General features: G+C 45.5%; 1 protein-coding gene across 3 annotated transcripts; it reads right to left on the reverse strand.

Moving 5' to 3' along the window:
* Positions 1-512: 512 nt before the first annotated feature.
* gata2a (GATA binding protein 2a) lies at positions 513-12678 on the reverse strand. Of its 3 annotated transcripts, none has more exons than XM_030091759.1 (6): positions 12399-12678; positions 8097-8529; positions 6802-7377; positions 4227-4384; positions 2208-2333; positions 513-1529 (listed from the first exon to the last, which is right to left on the reverse strand). In XM_030091759.1, exons 2-6 carry the CDS (start codon positions 8323-8325, stop codon positions 1233-1235), a joined length of 1386 nt encoding a protein of 461 aa, XP_029947619.1. In that variant the 5' UTR covers positions 8326-8529; positions 12399-12678; the 3' UTR covers positions 513-1232. The 3 variants fall into 3 exon arrangements, with proteins under 3 accessions (XP_029947619.1, XP_029947620.1, XP_029947617.1); XM_030091760.1 differs by lacking the exon at positions 12399-12678 and adding an exon at positions 8785-8903 and having other exon boundaries at positions 4227-4372; XM_030091757.1 differs by lacking the exon at positions 12399-12678 and adding an exon at positions 8785-8903.
* Between the last annotated feature and the right edge of the window lie 4523 nt (positions 12679-17201).

Genomic DNA, 17201 nt, shown 5'->3' on the forward strand with positions numbered 1-17201 from the left:
ACAACCGGGAAGGACTAATGCCTGCGACAAAAAAAACGAGAACAAGCAGTCCTGCTACATGAAAACTGTCGCCAAAAATAGTTTTAGGTACATTGGACAACTTTACAGCAAAAAGGAGGTCAAAATAAACATTTATTAGCCTTTTTTCTGTTTGTTATTTGATAGATATAAACTGTGGTTTTGTACAGTATACATGAACGATAGAGACAGCCTTTACATCAGTATTAAACTTTTATTTCCTTTTCTTTGTGGGATGGAAAAATGATAAAAACGTACAGCTCAGGGACTTTTCATCTAAGACACGTCAGTGTTTTCTTTACATAATAACCATGAAATTGAAATCATACGTTTCCGTGTGTGTTTTGACGAAAGCTTAAAGAGTGAAAATAAATTATCGTAGCAATAATTATAACATCAAATATAACAACAATAGCAATTAAGCATTTATAAACACTCTATTTACTGTCTTTGTGTGTGTGTATGTGTGTGTATGTATGTGTGTGTGTGTGTTATTTTTCATAAAACTCCGATATCAAAAACAGGTGAGCACAGGTTGTGGTGGAGTACGGTCCAGCATGTGGAGCAAAGCAGGTTTGAGGGACTGAATCAGAGGTTTCTGGTCGCTGGTCTGAGTTCAGCCCGTCTTCAGGACCCCCAGCACCGAGGAGTCTGTCTGTCTGCCTGTCCAGAACGGCCCGGGGATGGACAGGGGGTGTGTGTGTGTGTGTGTGTGTGTGTGTGTGTGTGTGTGTGTGTGTGTGTGTGTGTGTGTGTGTGTGTGTGTGTGTGTGTGTGTGTATCTCAGTGTATAATGCGACGGTGGTGAGGTGAAAACAGCGTTTCTTTTTAAGACCTCTCGTGAGTTTCCTGTTACGGGGTCAAGAAGAGGTGGGTACCAAAGTGACTTAGTAAAAATAAGCAAAAAGAATGACAAGCATCTCCATTCACACCGTTGGTGCTGGCCCCGGTCACCCGGGGGGGGGAGGCTAACAAACCCCCCGTCACATCAGCTCTTCACAGAGTCCACTAGAGTCCTGCTCTCCGCGGCGGCCCATCAGTGAAGTCAGGAGTGACGCGACGTTCAGCCAATAAGTCCAACTGACAGTTCCTCCCCTCCAACCACTGTACACAGCGCTCGTCTGCTCGGCTCCCGGCGTGACGCGGAGGCCATTTAGTGTTTGTGGCGACGCCGTGGCTCCTCCAGGCGAAGGGCTTCTGGGTCCGCAGCGACCTCAGTGGGGTTCGGCCCAGACCGGCGAGCGATTCGAGTGGTGGGGGTGGCCGAACGACGGGTGAATGGGCGTGGGAGTAGGCAGCATGTGTCCCGAGTGGCTGAAGGGGGGCAGGTGACCCATGTGGGTCATGTGGCTGGTGAGGCCAGGCGAGCCGAAAGGAGAGGCCTTGTCCTGCATGCATTTGGAGAGCTCGTCGAAGCCGTCCCCTACCCGCTTGTTCCTCTTGGACTTGCTGGACATCTTGCGGTTGCGTGTCTGGATGCCTTCCTTCTTCATGGTCAAGGGTCTGTTGACCTGCGGAGAGCAGCACATTAGCTCAAGGCGCCAAGCACAAAAGCTGCACTGACAGTGTGAACAGCTGATTCAGTGTTGCTGTTTGTTCCAGCTCTGGCTCATAGTTTTAAACCAATCTCCAGGAATACGTTGCATAGCACACTGTCAATTATAGGCTACATGCATTTCCTTCATGGTCGCCCAGTAAGCTGTTATGGGTTGCCCCAGTGTGAAATACACGCTATAAATAATGAGCAGCTGTTTTGCATACATAGCTCCATTATCCAGCGAGTCAGGGGCGTTTTTTAGCTTTTGTCTAATTGTCTGAGGCAAACTGAACCGTCCTGGTCAGTATGAATACATGGGGATGAGGACCCGGCTGGGCCTGAAAGGAGCAGCCTCAGACAAATCCTCATCAGTGTAACGGACGCCGTTACACTGAATGACAGTCCCACCCCCGCGGCCTCTCCGGGGAGACCCGCCCCCCATTCAGACGACGATGGATTAATAAAAAAAAGACGACCGGTGGGTTCTGCTCGACAGGGTGAGCAGGCTTTGCCACCACACTTTCAGTTTCTCTCCTCCTAAATCGATACTAGCTGTCCGCCCACTTAGCCACTTAAGGACCTGCAGCCCCCCCTCCCCCCCTCCCGCGGCGCCGTGCGCCTCGCTTTTTCTTTTCTTTTTACAGCCACTTACATTGTGCAGTTTGAAGTACAGGCCGCAGGCGTTGCACACCGGGTCCCCGTTCCCGTTGCGCCTCCACAGGGTGGTGGTGGTGGTCTGGCAGTTCGCACAGCAGGTGCCTGCGCGTCGCGCGGCGGACTGGAGGGGAGCAGAGCAGACATGCCGCGTGAGCCACGAGTCCCTGCACCCGGCTGCAGCGCAGGTGAGCTGCACCGTAAATACAGTTCAACACCCAAATGCACGTGCCAAACGAAATCAGCGAGATAGGAAAAAAAATTTCAGCTGAAAAACAAAAAAAATACATCACTCCTCGATATAAACAATTGCGCCTTTTTTCATCAAATTATGCAGTCGGCAGATTCTTCACGCGGTAATTGTTTCATGTCATATTTAAGATATTACGTTGTTATCAATGTGTTGGAGTCAGGGACTTGTTTAATTTTTTTTTTAACCCTATTTGGGAGGAAGTGTGCGTAAACAAGTCGTGTGAGAGCCGCTGTCCCGCCTCACAACGCGCTGCTGCCCCATTGCAGATCAATTCTTCACACATGATAAGAAACATTAGCTTTACATCCCGGAACCCGAGGGTTCTTTTGCTTTTCAAGCAACAACCACCATGTTTTCTTAACCCTTTCTTTGAATTAGCTTCAGGTGAAGTCGTTGCTGCTGCTGACCCGGAGAACGCCTTTTACGCACAGCGAAACGCGCACCAACCTATATTTTTCTAATACAAAGCGGCCGCGAATTACGAGTGTACCGCTGCCCACCGACAATGACAAACAAGAGAAGAACATAAATCCATTTATTTTCCAATCCCCGCCCCTCACGCTCCGTCTCTTCACACATAAGCGGCTCCTCCAGTGTTGTGATAATCTCTTTACAGTATATGTCAGGCCGGCCATAGAGAATGCAGCGCGCTGGTTGAAGGCGGAAACAGCCGGGAGCCTGACTTCCTTATCTGGGCCGGCCAGATATCCGGATAGGAAACAACTGGATGCCCCTTTGAACACAACTCTGAAAAACACTTGAGCTGAAAATGCAAAAGCTACAGGCGCATGGGCCGAGCCAGTGGAAAATCGAATGGACTTTTCAGGAGGAGCCGCGACGTGGTCACGAAATATACATGTTTATAAAGTGAGGAGAGGTGCTTCTGAATACGAAAAATAAAAATACACCAGAGTGTCTGATTCCAGCCAATTTGTTGTCTATTAATTAAAAGCCAATGTTTAAAAGAAAAACATTGAGTCAGCATTTGAATCACAATGGGGGAAAAAAAACACACTTTTTTTTATTATTAAGTGTAAAGGTCATAAAAATATGGATTTATTTTCATTTTTTAAATCTATTTTAAAATCTTAAATGACATCATTTATACACCCTCTTAATAATTAGTTTTTTATTGTCAGCATTATTGTTAGAGGTGATTTTTTTTGTTATACAATTACAGTAAAACTAAAAAAATGCAGTGTATGTAGTAAGTGTTATAAAATGTAATCTTAAAATAGATAACATGGATTTTAAAATGTTCCATACACTGATATATTGTTCAGATAGCTGGATATCTAGATAGATCGATAAATCGATAGATAGATAGATAGATAGATAGATAGATAGATAGATAGATAGATAGATAGATATTAAATAAGATACAAATTAAAAAAAAAATCCTCTTACATAACAGCAGGGCTTCACCTATGTCAGAGGCCAGGGTGCATCTACCCCAGGAATGCTACATGCCCTCACTGCTGTTCATTTACTCCAGCATGGTGTTAACTAAAGCAGCATGGGCATTGGTATCAGTAACAGTATCAGAAGTACCAGCAATAATGATAGCGGGAACAATGGCAATAGTAGCAGTATTGTAACAGGCCATGAAGGCGGATCAGCGGGGGGTGAGAGGGACAAACAATTCCAGGAAGATCATAGGGAAAATATAACTTTCCTGGAATTGTGCAGCCGGCATCTGCTTTGTGCTCATATTTGGGTGCCCTCTTTCACAGCAAAGAGATGGAGCGAAAGAGAAAGACTCACCAGTCTGCGTTTGGGCTTTATGAGCGGTCGGTTCTGGCCGTTCATCTTGTGGTACAGTCCGCAGGCGTTGCACAGGTAGTGGCCGGTACCATCCCGCCGCCACAGAGGGGTGGAGGTGGCACCGCAGTTCACGCACTCACGGCCCTCTGCATATAGTTCAAGAGGAGGAGACAAGAACAAAATTTATATAATTAAAAAATTCACCCTCCGCCAGAGGCAACACACAGCAGCAGCTGTCCAGAGCGGTGCGGCGCAGAGGGACCCCAGATGGCCCTGTAATACGAGGTCAAAATCTGCCACACGATGGTGGAGATGTCCATATCAACACGCAGGTGTGCCGAGTGTGCACGGCTGTCGTGGACACAGACACCTCCATGTAAGCCGATCCAGAGCGGGGAGGCCAGAGACAGCCAGAACATGTCCAGAGGTGTCCAACAAGAAGAAAGAGACACACCATCAAATTAGACCTACATTATTCAGCAGCCCGGTGGGTACCCATGAGAGGAAACATAAGTGTGTGTGGCTGGTATTAAATGTGCCGGACAGCGTTGCACCCTTTGATGAAAAGCTGGCCTGCCAGTTGGCCGCAAATATGAACCCCAAAACGCCATCCAGTCCTCCATCATTCCGCTGGTATGTGTGTTCCTCCTGGCTTTCCTGGGTAAATTAATTTTGTGTGAAAACCATTTTTTTTTTAAGATACATTTATTCCCACACACTATTCTCTCCCTACAGGTATGAGTGACTTCAAACAGCCTGCCTCTAAACCGACCAATTCATTTGATTCAAGTATCCGTCTCTCCCTAGAGCATCATGTCATTATTCCTGTTATAATGCCAGCGACACCCAGAGTCCCACCCTCGCTCCACAATGGAATCTGACCTGAGTAAAACACTATGTTTCTTTTGAAATGCGTCTCGGAGCATTTTGTACCTCCCTTCTCTTCCTCTTAAGTGTTTCGTAAGTTTCTGCAACCACACCGAAACGGGCTCATTAACGCTTTAAATATTCATCAAGCGAAGAGTAACTGGTTCTGTCTTGTGCAATGTTTTGTGTTGAAGCCGAGAGAAAACGGGGGAGGTTCGAGCCTGGGAGGGGAGGAGGGGGGGGGGGGGTTCCAGTTTGGGGCGAGTTCAGCAGGAAGCACCAGCACTGTAAGGTATATGCGGTGACAGATGAAATGTCATTGTGGCATTTTGTACAACAGTCAATCACCATTACTGGCACTGGACATGGACTTTGACAGATAAGAGGCTTTTTAATGTCGTGGCAGATATGTTTGTGTTCCTGATTCAGTCTGGCCAGCTTGGTTTAAATGTCACAGTGTAACATTTCTCTGCCTCAGCAGCTCTTATTCACTCAGATTATCAGGCAGCGAGCATTCCCCGGGTGTGCTAAAAAGCTCAGGTACACTGGATGACAACATTGATAATTACACATCTACACTTTGTGTGACTTGTTAACAGCCTGTGCTCTTGTTACTTTTTTTTTCTCCATTAATTTTAAGCAGTGCAGCTGGAACAATGCAGGGAAATTACAGACTCATTACCAGACTGGGTTGTTTTTTCAGTCGTCTGCCCATTAGACTGCACCACAAAGTCTAAATACCCCCCCTTAAATATTACTTCCCAGCATATGCAGAGTGTTTCTGAACCAGACAGTCAGAAAACACGCTGCTTTAAAACAAACTGACCTTCTGAGGTTTCAGCAAAAAGGAAATTACATGCATTTTTAGTATGAACTACTCAATGCACTTCTCTCTCTCAAAAAAAAAAAAACAAAAACAAAAAATGCACTCTCATCTTCAGAGAGAAGCAGATCTGCTGCGGACTTGATGTGCGCGAGCTGAGCCAAGGCCACGCTTAAAAACACAAACAGCAGGACTCTGTCGCCTGTGCTTTGTTAGTGCTGTGGGGAGGCTGGGCGGAGGGGGAGGTCGTGATTTGTTCACTCGGAGGTATACAGGATATGGCAGGAGCCAGGGCGTCGTGACTCCCGAGTTTTTTAAGTGCAATAAAGGCCACGTTTGAAAAAAAAAAAAGAAAGACAGAAAAAAACAGGTCTGTGGCACGAAGGCGCTTCCAGAGCCTCACCTGGAGGAACCAGCCCAAGCAAACAGCTCTAACACTAAAAATATATACCCGCAACGATATGAGTAATAAACTACTGTTAACTTTCGATGAAAAAAATCCCCCCTTGAATTGCTTTCTTTTAAGGTGAATTCCCTTTCGGGTGAAGCGGGTTTAATCCTAAGTGGCCATGCATGAGATGAGAAGATAAGAGCTGCCAGGAGGTGTCCGGTTTTAAATTCAAATTAATTGTTTTCCTGAGACAAGTTGTTTTCTCAAAAATAAAATACAAATCCTGAAAATAAGTATAATAATAATAATTAAAAAAAAGCAAGGCTTCCAATGTGCCGTGTTTACACTGTCTGAAAACACAGTTAACTGCTGACAAATGAAACATTTATGTGCCAATGATTGATTCGGTAATCTATAGCGCGCGTGGCTTCATGTGCCAGCTGGATTATCCGAAACCATTTAATTAGGCTTTATCGCTTCGATCTGAGACTCACCTGAGCTCGACCTGGCTTTGCTCTTGCATTTGGGCGTGAAGCTGGAGGAGGACCCTCCGAGCAGGCTGCCCGGGTGGAACAGGCTGCCGCTGTACTCGTGCGGCGTGGGCAGGGAGTAGGCCGGGTAGGTGGGGATGGGGTGGTGCGTGGCCGCGGCCTGGCCGTTCATGGAGGCCAGGCCGCCGCGCAGCGGGCTGCAGCTCTCCATCTTCATGCCGTCCGCCAGCGGCACCTGGTACTTGATGGACTCCTTCTCGTCCATCCTGGTGGAGGTGGAGGTCGGGGAGGTGGGGCCCGGGTCCGGGGACACGTCCTTCGGAGGGGTCGGGGGGAAGCTGTAGAGGTGCGGGCTGGAGTGCGACGCCGGGGTGAGGGAGGACACCGGGGCCGTGCCGGTGCTGCTGCTGCACGGGTAGCCGGAGCCGGCGGGGTGCAGGCCGGGCTTGCTGAAGTGGCTGACCGCCCAGGCGTTGTGGTGGTGCGCGGCGGACAGGGCTGCCTTCCCGGGGTCCAGCCAGGGGATTCCCGGGCTGTGGATGAGGTGTGGTCGGCAGACCTGGTTCCCCGTGAGGCGAGCTGAAATCCACAGAGCGGTTTAATCTGTATTCTAGTCTCCGTTACATTTCAAAGCAAAAAGATCTCACCTGTGAAATTCTCGGAATTACTCAAATCCCACATTTAGTTCCAGATTAAAGCTAAATACTGTTATTAAAATGATCAAATCTAAACCATGGCAGAATATTAACTGAGCTACTTTCCTTTTAATTCGTCTCGCACTTCTGCCACAGGACATAAAAAGTGAAAATAGTCCTATCGAAAAAACCCGAGAAAAGTGACCTGGTCCGGCAGTATCTTTTCATCCGCAGCGACTGTCGGACTACAGATGGTTATTAGTAAATTTGCGGTTTTTATTTTATATCCGGGAAGTGGCTCTCTCTCCCTCCAGAAACCCCTGCCCCACCAGAGAGGGGTTAAGTGACATACTTCCCTTTCCTCTCGCTGTCATTTGCTAGAAATTCCTTTAATGTTTATGAATCGGCGCAGAAAAGTCAGAGGGGACTTTTGAAAGTTTAAGCCGAAGGCCTGCTGCTTTAATTATAAGGATGGCTTGTGTTTTATATATATAATTAAAAAATACACAATTGAACAATTACACAGATATAAATGATTATATTCATGTATTTTTTTTAAATAGTACAGATTGTATTACAGATTTTATTTTTCAGGTTTTGGTGTGTTTTCTCGCTCTCCTCAGACTAATACACACTCTCATAATAAAGTGGAGCACGTCTTACCGTGTGCTTGGCTGTACGTGACCCTTGCCCGGGAGTTTGTGTAGTATGGGTTCCCCTGAGAGTCCAAGTGGTTGAGAAACATATCAACTTCGTCCTGGGGCAGCAGAGGCGCCATGGGCTCCATGTAGTTGTGGCTGAGACTGTGGTGGTGAGAGTCCGGGTGCTGGCCGTTGAGCACAGCATGATGGTGCGCCATCCACCGAGACTGGTCTGCCGCTGCGACCTCCATGGCTGAGCCTCCTTCTGCCCCTCCTGCTCGGCGCTTTCTTTCTTTCTTTCTTTTTTTTTGTTTCTTTCTTCTTTGGCTTCCAAATCACAGATCAGTCCTAACAGTGTAGTTCCCGAACTGGAAAAAAAAAAGCCTCGCGTGTGTTTATTTATTTTCAGAAATAGAATCCTGGAATAACCCGGTCTTCTTTCTGCTCAGTGATACCTGCAAAGAGACGAAAACAGAAGGTTAGTTCATCACCGTCGCGGTCGCTCCACTCCCCTCGCCTGCAAATAACAAACATCCTTTACGTTTTTATCTAATTATAGCAGATGACACGTGAGGTAAACTTTGCACAAACTTGCAGTCCCTGCGGATTAAGGCGGCGAGCTCAAAACAACGCAGACGCGTCTCCATGTCGGCGCAGCGCAGTCCGGGCCGTGCGTAAAGACAGAAACGGAAACGTTTTCCCGTGGATACCTGTTGCAGTGTTGATCAGCTGACCGCAAAAATACTGCTCGGATGTGTAAACCTCTTGATCCGTTCAGTGCTCAGGCTCATTAATGAGATGTGGCGCAGACTGCTGCAGCCGGCGCCAGTAAATTCCCATATCAAGCCACGTGGGGCGGGGCGTCGGTCCGGGGCCAATCAGAGCCGGCCCTGACACAATTGGCTCTCTGCATCCCTGCTCTCCCTTCTTTCAATTTTCATTTCCCTGCACCGAAAAGACTGAAAGACTTATCAATCAGCGGGGTAATTTCTCGGGGGTCTTTCTCTCTCATGAAGCTCAAACGGAATGAGCAATCGGCCTGTGATAATCTGCTTTTTTAACGGCAGTTATAAACCCAAAGAAAGACATCTAACATGGAGGGAGATCCAGTCTGCACACTATGTGGCTTACGGAATGATTAAAAAAAAATAATTACACACTAAGTCCCTCTCACAATCTTGCAGCCATCTGAAAATAATACCAACTTTATTAATATTTTGAGGGACGTTTATGCAACTCGCTCGTCGTTTCAAAGCGTTTCTTAAACAATTAAAGCAGTTGATGGAGCCCCGGACCTTCCATAATAATTTGTAAGTGTGTGTTTTCGCAGTGTGTTGTTATGTAAATAAACAGCGACAACAGCAGCAGCTCTAAAACCAACAGAGGAGGAGCCACTTTATGAGCCCCGAATTACCTCCATTGTCTGGAGCGCCTAATTGTCTTTAATTAGTAAGAAGCATTCCTCTTGTGAAAACATTGCTGTTGGGATTTTTGTTTTGTTTTTTTGAAGGGGGTGGAGGCGCAAGGCCTCACCTGGAGCTGCAAACGTTTACCTGTAAACTATTACAAACAGTAGATAATAACGAATAAGGGATATAATGAATTATTATTAAATTTTGTTCTGTGTTGATTTGGGTCTTGATGACTGTATTTGTGTAAAAAAAAAAAAAAAATGAAAAGAAGTTTATTTTCGTGCTCGTGCCTTAGCAGGACCCCTCTGGTTGCTTGTGTCCTCGTGTGATTGACAGGCAGTAATTGGAGGGCGCGCGGAGCCTGGAGCCCACCGCCCCGCCGACGCCGGTCTTTGACGTCACAGGGAGGAGGGGGGGGGGGGGGGGGTCGGGGCCGGTTTCCATGGAGCGTCACGTGAGGCCTCTGATACCTGTGCACGTGCTCCAGGTGAAGGACCCCCTCATATCGCTGATGGCATGGCGCGCGGCCGTCACGGTGAGAATCATATTCCAATTTTATGTTGCGTAAATGTGTGCGCGCGTGTGCGTGTCAGTCATCGGTCATTAAATCAGTGGCAGGTAGCCAGAGGCAGCGAGCTGATGAGCTCAGCCCTTTGAGCTTGTCAACTCCTAAAATCAACAAATTAGTGCATGTGTGGCAGCAGAGGACTGAGCGACTCCAATATCTGACATTCCAGAGGAAGAAGTCCCTCCTGGACAGGCTTCACCTTCATCTGCTTATTTATGCTCCTTTAACAAATGCCTTTTTATGATTTGCACCAATCAATCATCAACAATACAGCAATTACAAGTAATTTAGTGCTGTAGAATAATTTGTGTCACTCATGTTTGAACCTGAAACAACAAGGCCTCCCTCTGTCTGAGCCTCACTGGCTGACCACTGATGCGCTTGATCTCCTGGGCTGTGGTGAAAGGCCACTTCTTCTTCATCTTCTTCTTTTTTTTGTGTGCACACAACTGTAACATGTCACTGTAGTGGTCAGCATGCTGCGTCCTGGCTGAGGTAACCACAGGCCGGGATCAGGATACCTTGCTGCAGCATGGCCCATTGTTGTTTGCATGTTTGGCAAATGGATTACTCAGCAGGATTTAGCCTTCTGTAATTTATACCTCCATTAATCCCATTTGTATCTGTGCTGGAACAAAAGATGGGAGAGGGTAACGAAGTGTTGGTGAGGAGGAGGAGGAGGGGGGGGGGGGGTGCTGCTGTTGCTTTCTCTCTCTTTCTCAAGGACACAGCAGTATTGTTTCACCAAGGGATGCTGGTGGAGAGCACTATCCTCCACACTGCACCTCCTGAGCTGGGTGAGAACTGTGTGCAACAACTGTATCGCTGTGCAGCCACAGTGGCTAATGAACAACAAGATTATCATTCCGATCCATGCTGTTATTAAATGGGATTGGCTTTATCTACCTGTTTGTTCCCTTTGGGCACGGTCATCCATCATTATCCAGAGTGGAGGTGTGGGAGTGTGTCTGGTCTCTGTGTGTTTTGGAAAGGAGAGGAGGTGTGTGTGCGTGTGTGTGTGTGTGTGTGTGTGTGTGTGTGTGTGTGTGTGTGTGTGTGTGTGTGTGTGTGTGTGTGTGTGAAGAGCCACAGTGGGGCTTGTGAAGATAAGCAGAGGCAGAGAGAAGAGAATGACACAAACCAGCTGAAGCATTATTGTCCCCTTTACTCATGGCTAATTAGATCGAGCCAGGGCACTGGGGGGGCACTGGGGGGCTTTATAGACACAAGACCATATAACTGCAGTGTGAGCAGCTCCAGGAGCTTGTGCACAAAATAATAACATTTCCAAAAAGGACACACAGCACATGGACGAGCCTGACCTCTTGTTGAAGCTCCAAATATCAGACAAAACGCTCTGCAGGACACAAATATAATTACTGTGTTAGCTGTAAAGCCTACAAATGAATTAAGTTTAATAAAAAGAAACTTTCACTCCCTTTAATTACAGAGCTGTGTGTGCAGACAGACTCATCTCAGAGCCACACACACTTCCTGCTATTTGGATCATGTCATGCACACAAAGCAGCAACACACAGGTAAGGGGGGGGGGGGGGGGGGGGTCCGCGTGCCTGTGGAGACCCCCAGCCCGCCCCTGCCCTGCCTCCTGCCTCTGCCCCACCATTGTAGGGATGTGATTGCTCTTTCTGCTGATGAAAGAGGCTTGCTGGAGTCATTAGGCGTTTCAGAGCGTGACAATTGAATACTTTTGTCGTCACTAATAAAACGCTGATGAGACACTAAAGCGTGATCGAGGAATCTTTATTCCAGGAGTTGGAGCACCTTGCTGACGGCAGCACGAGGCTGCAAACATTCACATCGATTATGGATAGGGTTTATAGGACTGCATGGATTAGTTAATTTAAAAAAAAAAACATGCATAATAAGTTTGGAGATAGACACCTGATTCGTTCAGATCATCGCTCGACCTTAAAAATAAATAGTGTGATCATGCTTTAAGTAAAAACTACCAAGAAAAGGCATAAAATAATGCAGGATAACACAGGCCAAAGACCATGCTGGTGAATTTACAATTAATATAGTTTAGAAAGATTATCAATAAGATGAAAATAGAATCGCACATAAAGGGAGGAAAAACTAATTTAGTCCCACAACTCGAGATCAAACGGTGCTATACAAATTCGTCTTCATTTATTAAAAATAATAAAAACGCCTGATGAGAACTTGATTATATTATTATTATTATTATTATTATTATTATTATTATTATTATTATTATTATAGGCGCTGACCTGCAGGCGGGGGTGTTTCCTACAATAGACACCAATTCCAGACAGTATTTTAGATATTAAAACAGGTCTGAAAGTGAGTTGAATCCACTTACATTCCTCAGCGACGCGTTCTGTCTTTCAGGCAAACCGCAGGAAAAAGTGCATCCATCACATTCAGCGCTGTTCTCTCACAAACGCGCTGCGCAGAAACGACCGGCCGACGCAGGAAAGCGTTCTAAAAGGTACCGTGGAGACCGCACGGAACAATAACAACAACAAGAACAACAACAACAGCAGCAGCAGCACGAGCGCGCGGTGGCCTGCAGTGAAGCCGCTGCTGCGTGCAGCGTGTCGTCACGCGGCGGGGAGCGCGGCGTGTCTGCGCTCTGCAGCTCCCTCCTCTCTCTCTCTGTACCCAAACCGCTGTGAATATGAGAGAAAAAAAAAAAAAAGAAAAAAAAAAACTTCTTTGGCTCTCCAGAGGCGCACAGCAACGTAATGGCACGTCAGCCAGCAGCAGCCCGTCTTCCGGGTCTCCGGTGAGCCTGGAGGAGACCTGCTGCAGGTGATGAGAGGAGTCTGACTCCCGCAGCACGCTGAAGGGTTAACATCCATTGATTCTTAATTGGGCTTGACATATAGGTATTTCTGAGAGGTTAACACATAGTGAAGTAATAAAGCAGGAATATGTGTTATAGGAGACTATTGGCCAATATGAACAGGACTAATGTGGCGACGCCATAACTGTTACCTGCCCACATGTTCATTTAGTTATTGACTGATTGACTGTAGGAAATAATTGATCATGTGTGTTAAATAAAAGTTTTCTGAACTGGATTCACTGATGGTGCTTTTGCTAATTTTCAAGTACAGTCAGATCTGATTTTTATTTATTTTTTGGGAAATCACTGACAGCCTCCCTTCTGATTGACTTTCTGTGATTTTCCTTGGTGCCTCTCACCCCTGCTCTCCTCATCCTTCACCCCCCCCCCCCCCAAAAAAAAAAAAAAAATCTGCATTAAATGTGTTAAAGAGGGTAAACGCACCTCCCTCCGTCCAGTTTTGTTCTGTGTGGATGCGTGCTTTATATCCCCACACGCTAACAACAACTTTGTAAAACATGCAAAGCTCCTAAAATCTCCTGCACGCGACCCTGGGCTCGTGCGCGTCGCTGCAGCCGGGCAGGTGCAAGGGGCGCTGGGACCAGGCAGCTCGTGGAGGTGGGGGGGGGGGGGTGGGAGGCTCGTGCTCCCCAGAGTGCACACAGAAAGAAACAGAAAAGAAAAGGAGTTGAGAGAGAAAGAAATCTGACTGAATTACAAACATTTGCTTTATAGTCCAAAAATCACCAGAGCAGAGATGTGAGATCTGCAAATAAAATATTTAGAGCTGAAAAGGAAATGTAAATAACGAGGACTTTAATGTGAGACTTTACCAACAAGCAGTGCAGAAGATATATCTCTTTTTTTAAGTATCTGTTTGAATTGTTTGAGAAAACACGACATTTTGTGGATTTGTGCTCACGTGCTTCATTGTTGGAGTTTTGTTTTAGCCAAACAAAACTAATACTAGAATTTATCACTCTATTGATATTTTTTTTTTTTTGGGTGTACCCGTTTTCTGAAAGTTTCCTTTATTTATTTATTTTAACAATCTATTGACAGTTTAATGTTCAAGAGAAAGTTATAAATTAATGATTTTGAGATTCTTTGGTTTGAAGTGAACTTTTAATATAACTACCATAGTTATAGGTTGTTTGTGATATATTGACAAATTTCAGATTAATAAAACAAAATTTGAAAATATTTTTCTACATGAAGACATGTAGATAAAAGCAGGAAATCCCACTCTTTTTCTCATTTTTATTCTTATTCCTATCCTTATTACTGTTATTATTTGTTCCTGTTGTTGTTATTCTTACTGTAATTGTGTGAAGCCTGGTTATTTGTGAATGGCCTGACTTTTAGCAGCGTGCTGCTGTTTTTTTTTTCTTTCTGCGGATCCTCTTCTTTTCTCTGCCTCCTATTTGCGCAGACTCCGCCGCTTCTCCGGCTCCTCGTCGGCCAGATATTATATGCACAGCGCATTAGATGCCGGGGCCCTTCTCCTTCTGATTATTACCAGGGGTAATATTTCATCGGCACCACGCAATCTTTGTTCTCTGTGAAGATAATAAATGGCCTAATCGTTATCAGCAAACTGCTGGGGGTGTCAGCACCGACCGAGGCTGGGAGCGGGGTCCAAAGTGCTGCTGAATAAATTGGTGTTCCTTATCTCTCACTCCCAGATTATCGCCGCCTTTTCAAACTTGCACAACAAATACATTCAATGCATCTAATGCATCATTTGTGGGGGGGAGATCCCGCAGGTTGATAGAGACAGATAGGCGAGGGGAATGAGATGTATTTACACGTTTTACGCGCTGCAGCGGTGCAGCCAATATATAGGCTCCATTTGGCATTAAAGCCAGTTTATTGACTGGGCCATTGGGACGCGCACTTTACATATCAATGCAGGCCATATTAAACACACATCAGTGAGATATGATGCCTATCTGTCTGATTAGTCTCATCTATTGGCCTGCAATAAAAGAAGCTCCCGTTTTTTTTACTAACATTTTGGAGGTGTTTGATTTTGGGTGTTTTAGTGAATTAGAGCGTCCTGTCACACTTTCACCATCCGGATCGCTTACAGTTTGGTTTGCAGGTTATTTACACGTGCACGCGTTTAGGCGCGATTTGCCATCGCGGGGGTTATCTGTCCGAATATATCAACACAGATAACGAGATAAGCTTCATTTTTTGAAGATAATTGCGCTTGTGAAAATGATTCCGACCTAATAAACACATCGAAACATGATAGCATTATCTTCATTTCCACCGCAGGATAAGCCGCCTCGCACGCGCCGTGGGTGCTGCTGTGATCTGGTCCGGTGTGGTCAGCAGGCCCACTCCTCTCTGCATCTGACAGGCCGGCCGCCCTCCCTTATCGCTGCTGGGAACTGCTCTGGCATTTTCCACTGTCTGCTACCATTTAACACACGCAGGACCTCCGAATTTTTTTACAATTGATGTCAGGCGAGTGCTGTTTAATTTAACGTGTAATGACCGCGACGTGCAGCACGGCTCGCCCCCTTTTCACTGACCTTTTACTGTTTCTCCTCTTTCTTTTTTTTTTCTTCCTTTCTTTCTTCGAAATTGGATTTATAATTTCAGGCATGTTGGAGGGAAAATAAACCGGTGGCGGGGAAAACGGTTGTAGGTCCACCCGCATATATAATGCAGCATTTATGAGTGACACTCATGACAAAAAAGGAAAACATTTTCCAGCAGACACACACACACACACGCACACACACACACACATATACACACGCTCCCCTTTTAATACCGTGGCATCTCCACCGGCCCCGGTGCTCTGATGGTCTCCAAGACAACCGAGATAACGGGGCTGCAGTTTTCCATATCGGTCCCGGAGTCTATTATAGCTCGGGATTAGCTCTCTTTCCGAAAAGGTCAAACACAAAGTCACCAAACCTGCTTCTCTCTCCCCTTCCGTACGCTCCCCTGTCTGAGGCCACATCCATAAACATGCACGTGCCATTTCACTTAATGCCATTAGACTATTAAGCACTGCACAGTTTTCTTTTTCTTTTTTTTTTTAATGGTGATGTATAAAGAGCTTGTGAGGAGAAGCGGGTTCAGTTTCCCCGGGACTGCTGTGCAAGGCTGGGGCAGGTGTGCAGCAGGACATGCGCTGTCATATGGCGACCCCTGGCGGGCAGGGTGCGCACTGCAGGAGAGGAGTCGGTGAAGGGGATTCAAACCAGGGACCCGGGGTCTGCTGCCCCATGCGGGTAAATAGCAGGTAAAACGGGTTCTGTCGTAAATATGAGAAAGGAAAAAAAAAATACATCAAACAGCTGAAATCATAGCTCAAATGTATAGAATAACCATATCTAGTGAAAATAAATGCTCAGAATAACTACAAATTCTACTATAAAAAGCCACAAATGTAACAAAGCAGCAGTTTAAATATAACTTTTTGACTTGTGTTATCCTCATGAAACATGTTTCGTTGCTCCAAACAAATACATTTTCAGAGAAAGTGTTAAAAATGTCTCTTTTGGTCATCACAAAACCATTTCTCAATCACAGTAATTTTTTTTAAAAAAAGCCGTGAATTCTCAAGAGCTGCAAAAAGCCTCTTTGGGTATATTAGTGATTTAACACTGAAAAATGTAAATCCATAGTTGCTATCAAGATGATTTTTTTAAAACAAGTAAGACACATATCCAAATGTCTCAATGCCCTTTTGTGTCATTCTTCATTTCAGAGGGAATTCTGACATTTCTTTTTATAATTTCTTTGTGCATTGAATCCCAAAAATCAACGCTTCATTCATGCCCTGATTAAAAAGTATCAAAGAAATTGGCAAATCCGTTCATACCTGAAATACAGACTGCCAGCTTAACCATTCTTCCATCCCTGCACTCGTCGTTCCTTACTGTTCACACACAGTCACACACTCTCATCACACACACTTTCAGACTGAAAACACACACTTACCAGACTGTGGATTTGATTGTTGTTTTTAGCTGTTTGGGTCTTTAAATCGTACTTTTAACCTTGAAATCGTGGAACTGTCTCTAATTTGTCACAAATGTAGCATTAAACTGTGACACTGTCATGCAACAATATTAAAAAAATGTCATTTTTTAAATCTATTATGTATTTTATTTTACTGTTTATTTATTTAAAATGTATTCTTATCTACTTAAACTTAGGTAAAATAGAGGAGCATGAGGATTGAAGACCAGAGCAACTGGTGCATCACAGGCTGCATCATGACACCATCGTGTTTCTCTATTAATCATGTTGTAAGTAGGCTGCCACTACTTTGTTTCTTCAAGTTAT

The sequence above is a fragment of the Salarias fasciatus genome, chromosome 5, assembly GCF_902148845.1.
Source record: "Salarias fasciatus chromosome 5, fSalaFa1.1, whole genome shotgun sequence".
Lineage (NCBI taxonomy): Eukaryota > Metazoa > Chordata > Actinopteri > Blenniiformes > Blenniidae > Salarias > Salarias fasciatus.

What these genes read in the sequence shown, in the direction of transcription:
- gata2a (XM_030091759.1), bottom strand. Translation starts at nt 8,325, where the DNA reads ATGGAGGTCGCAGCGGCAGACCAGTCTCGGTGGATGGCGCACCATCAT. An exon ending in CACGTACAGCCAAGCACACG is followed by an intron (nt 7,378 to 8,096) that starts GTAAGACGTGCT and finishes TGTGGATTTCAG; the next exon opens with CTCGCCTCACGGGGAACCAG. An exon ending in TAAAGCCCAAACGCAGACTG is followed by an intron (nt 2,334 to 4,226) that starts GTGAGTCTTTCT and finishes GCTCCCCTCCAG; the next exon opens with TCCGCCGCGCGACGCGCAGG.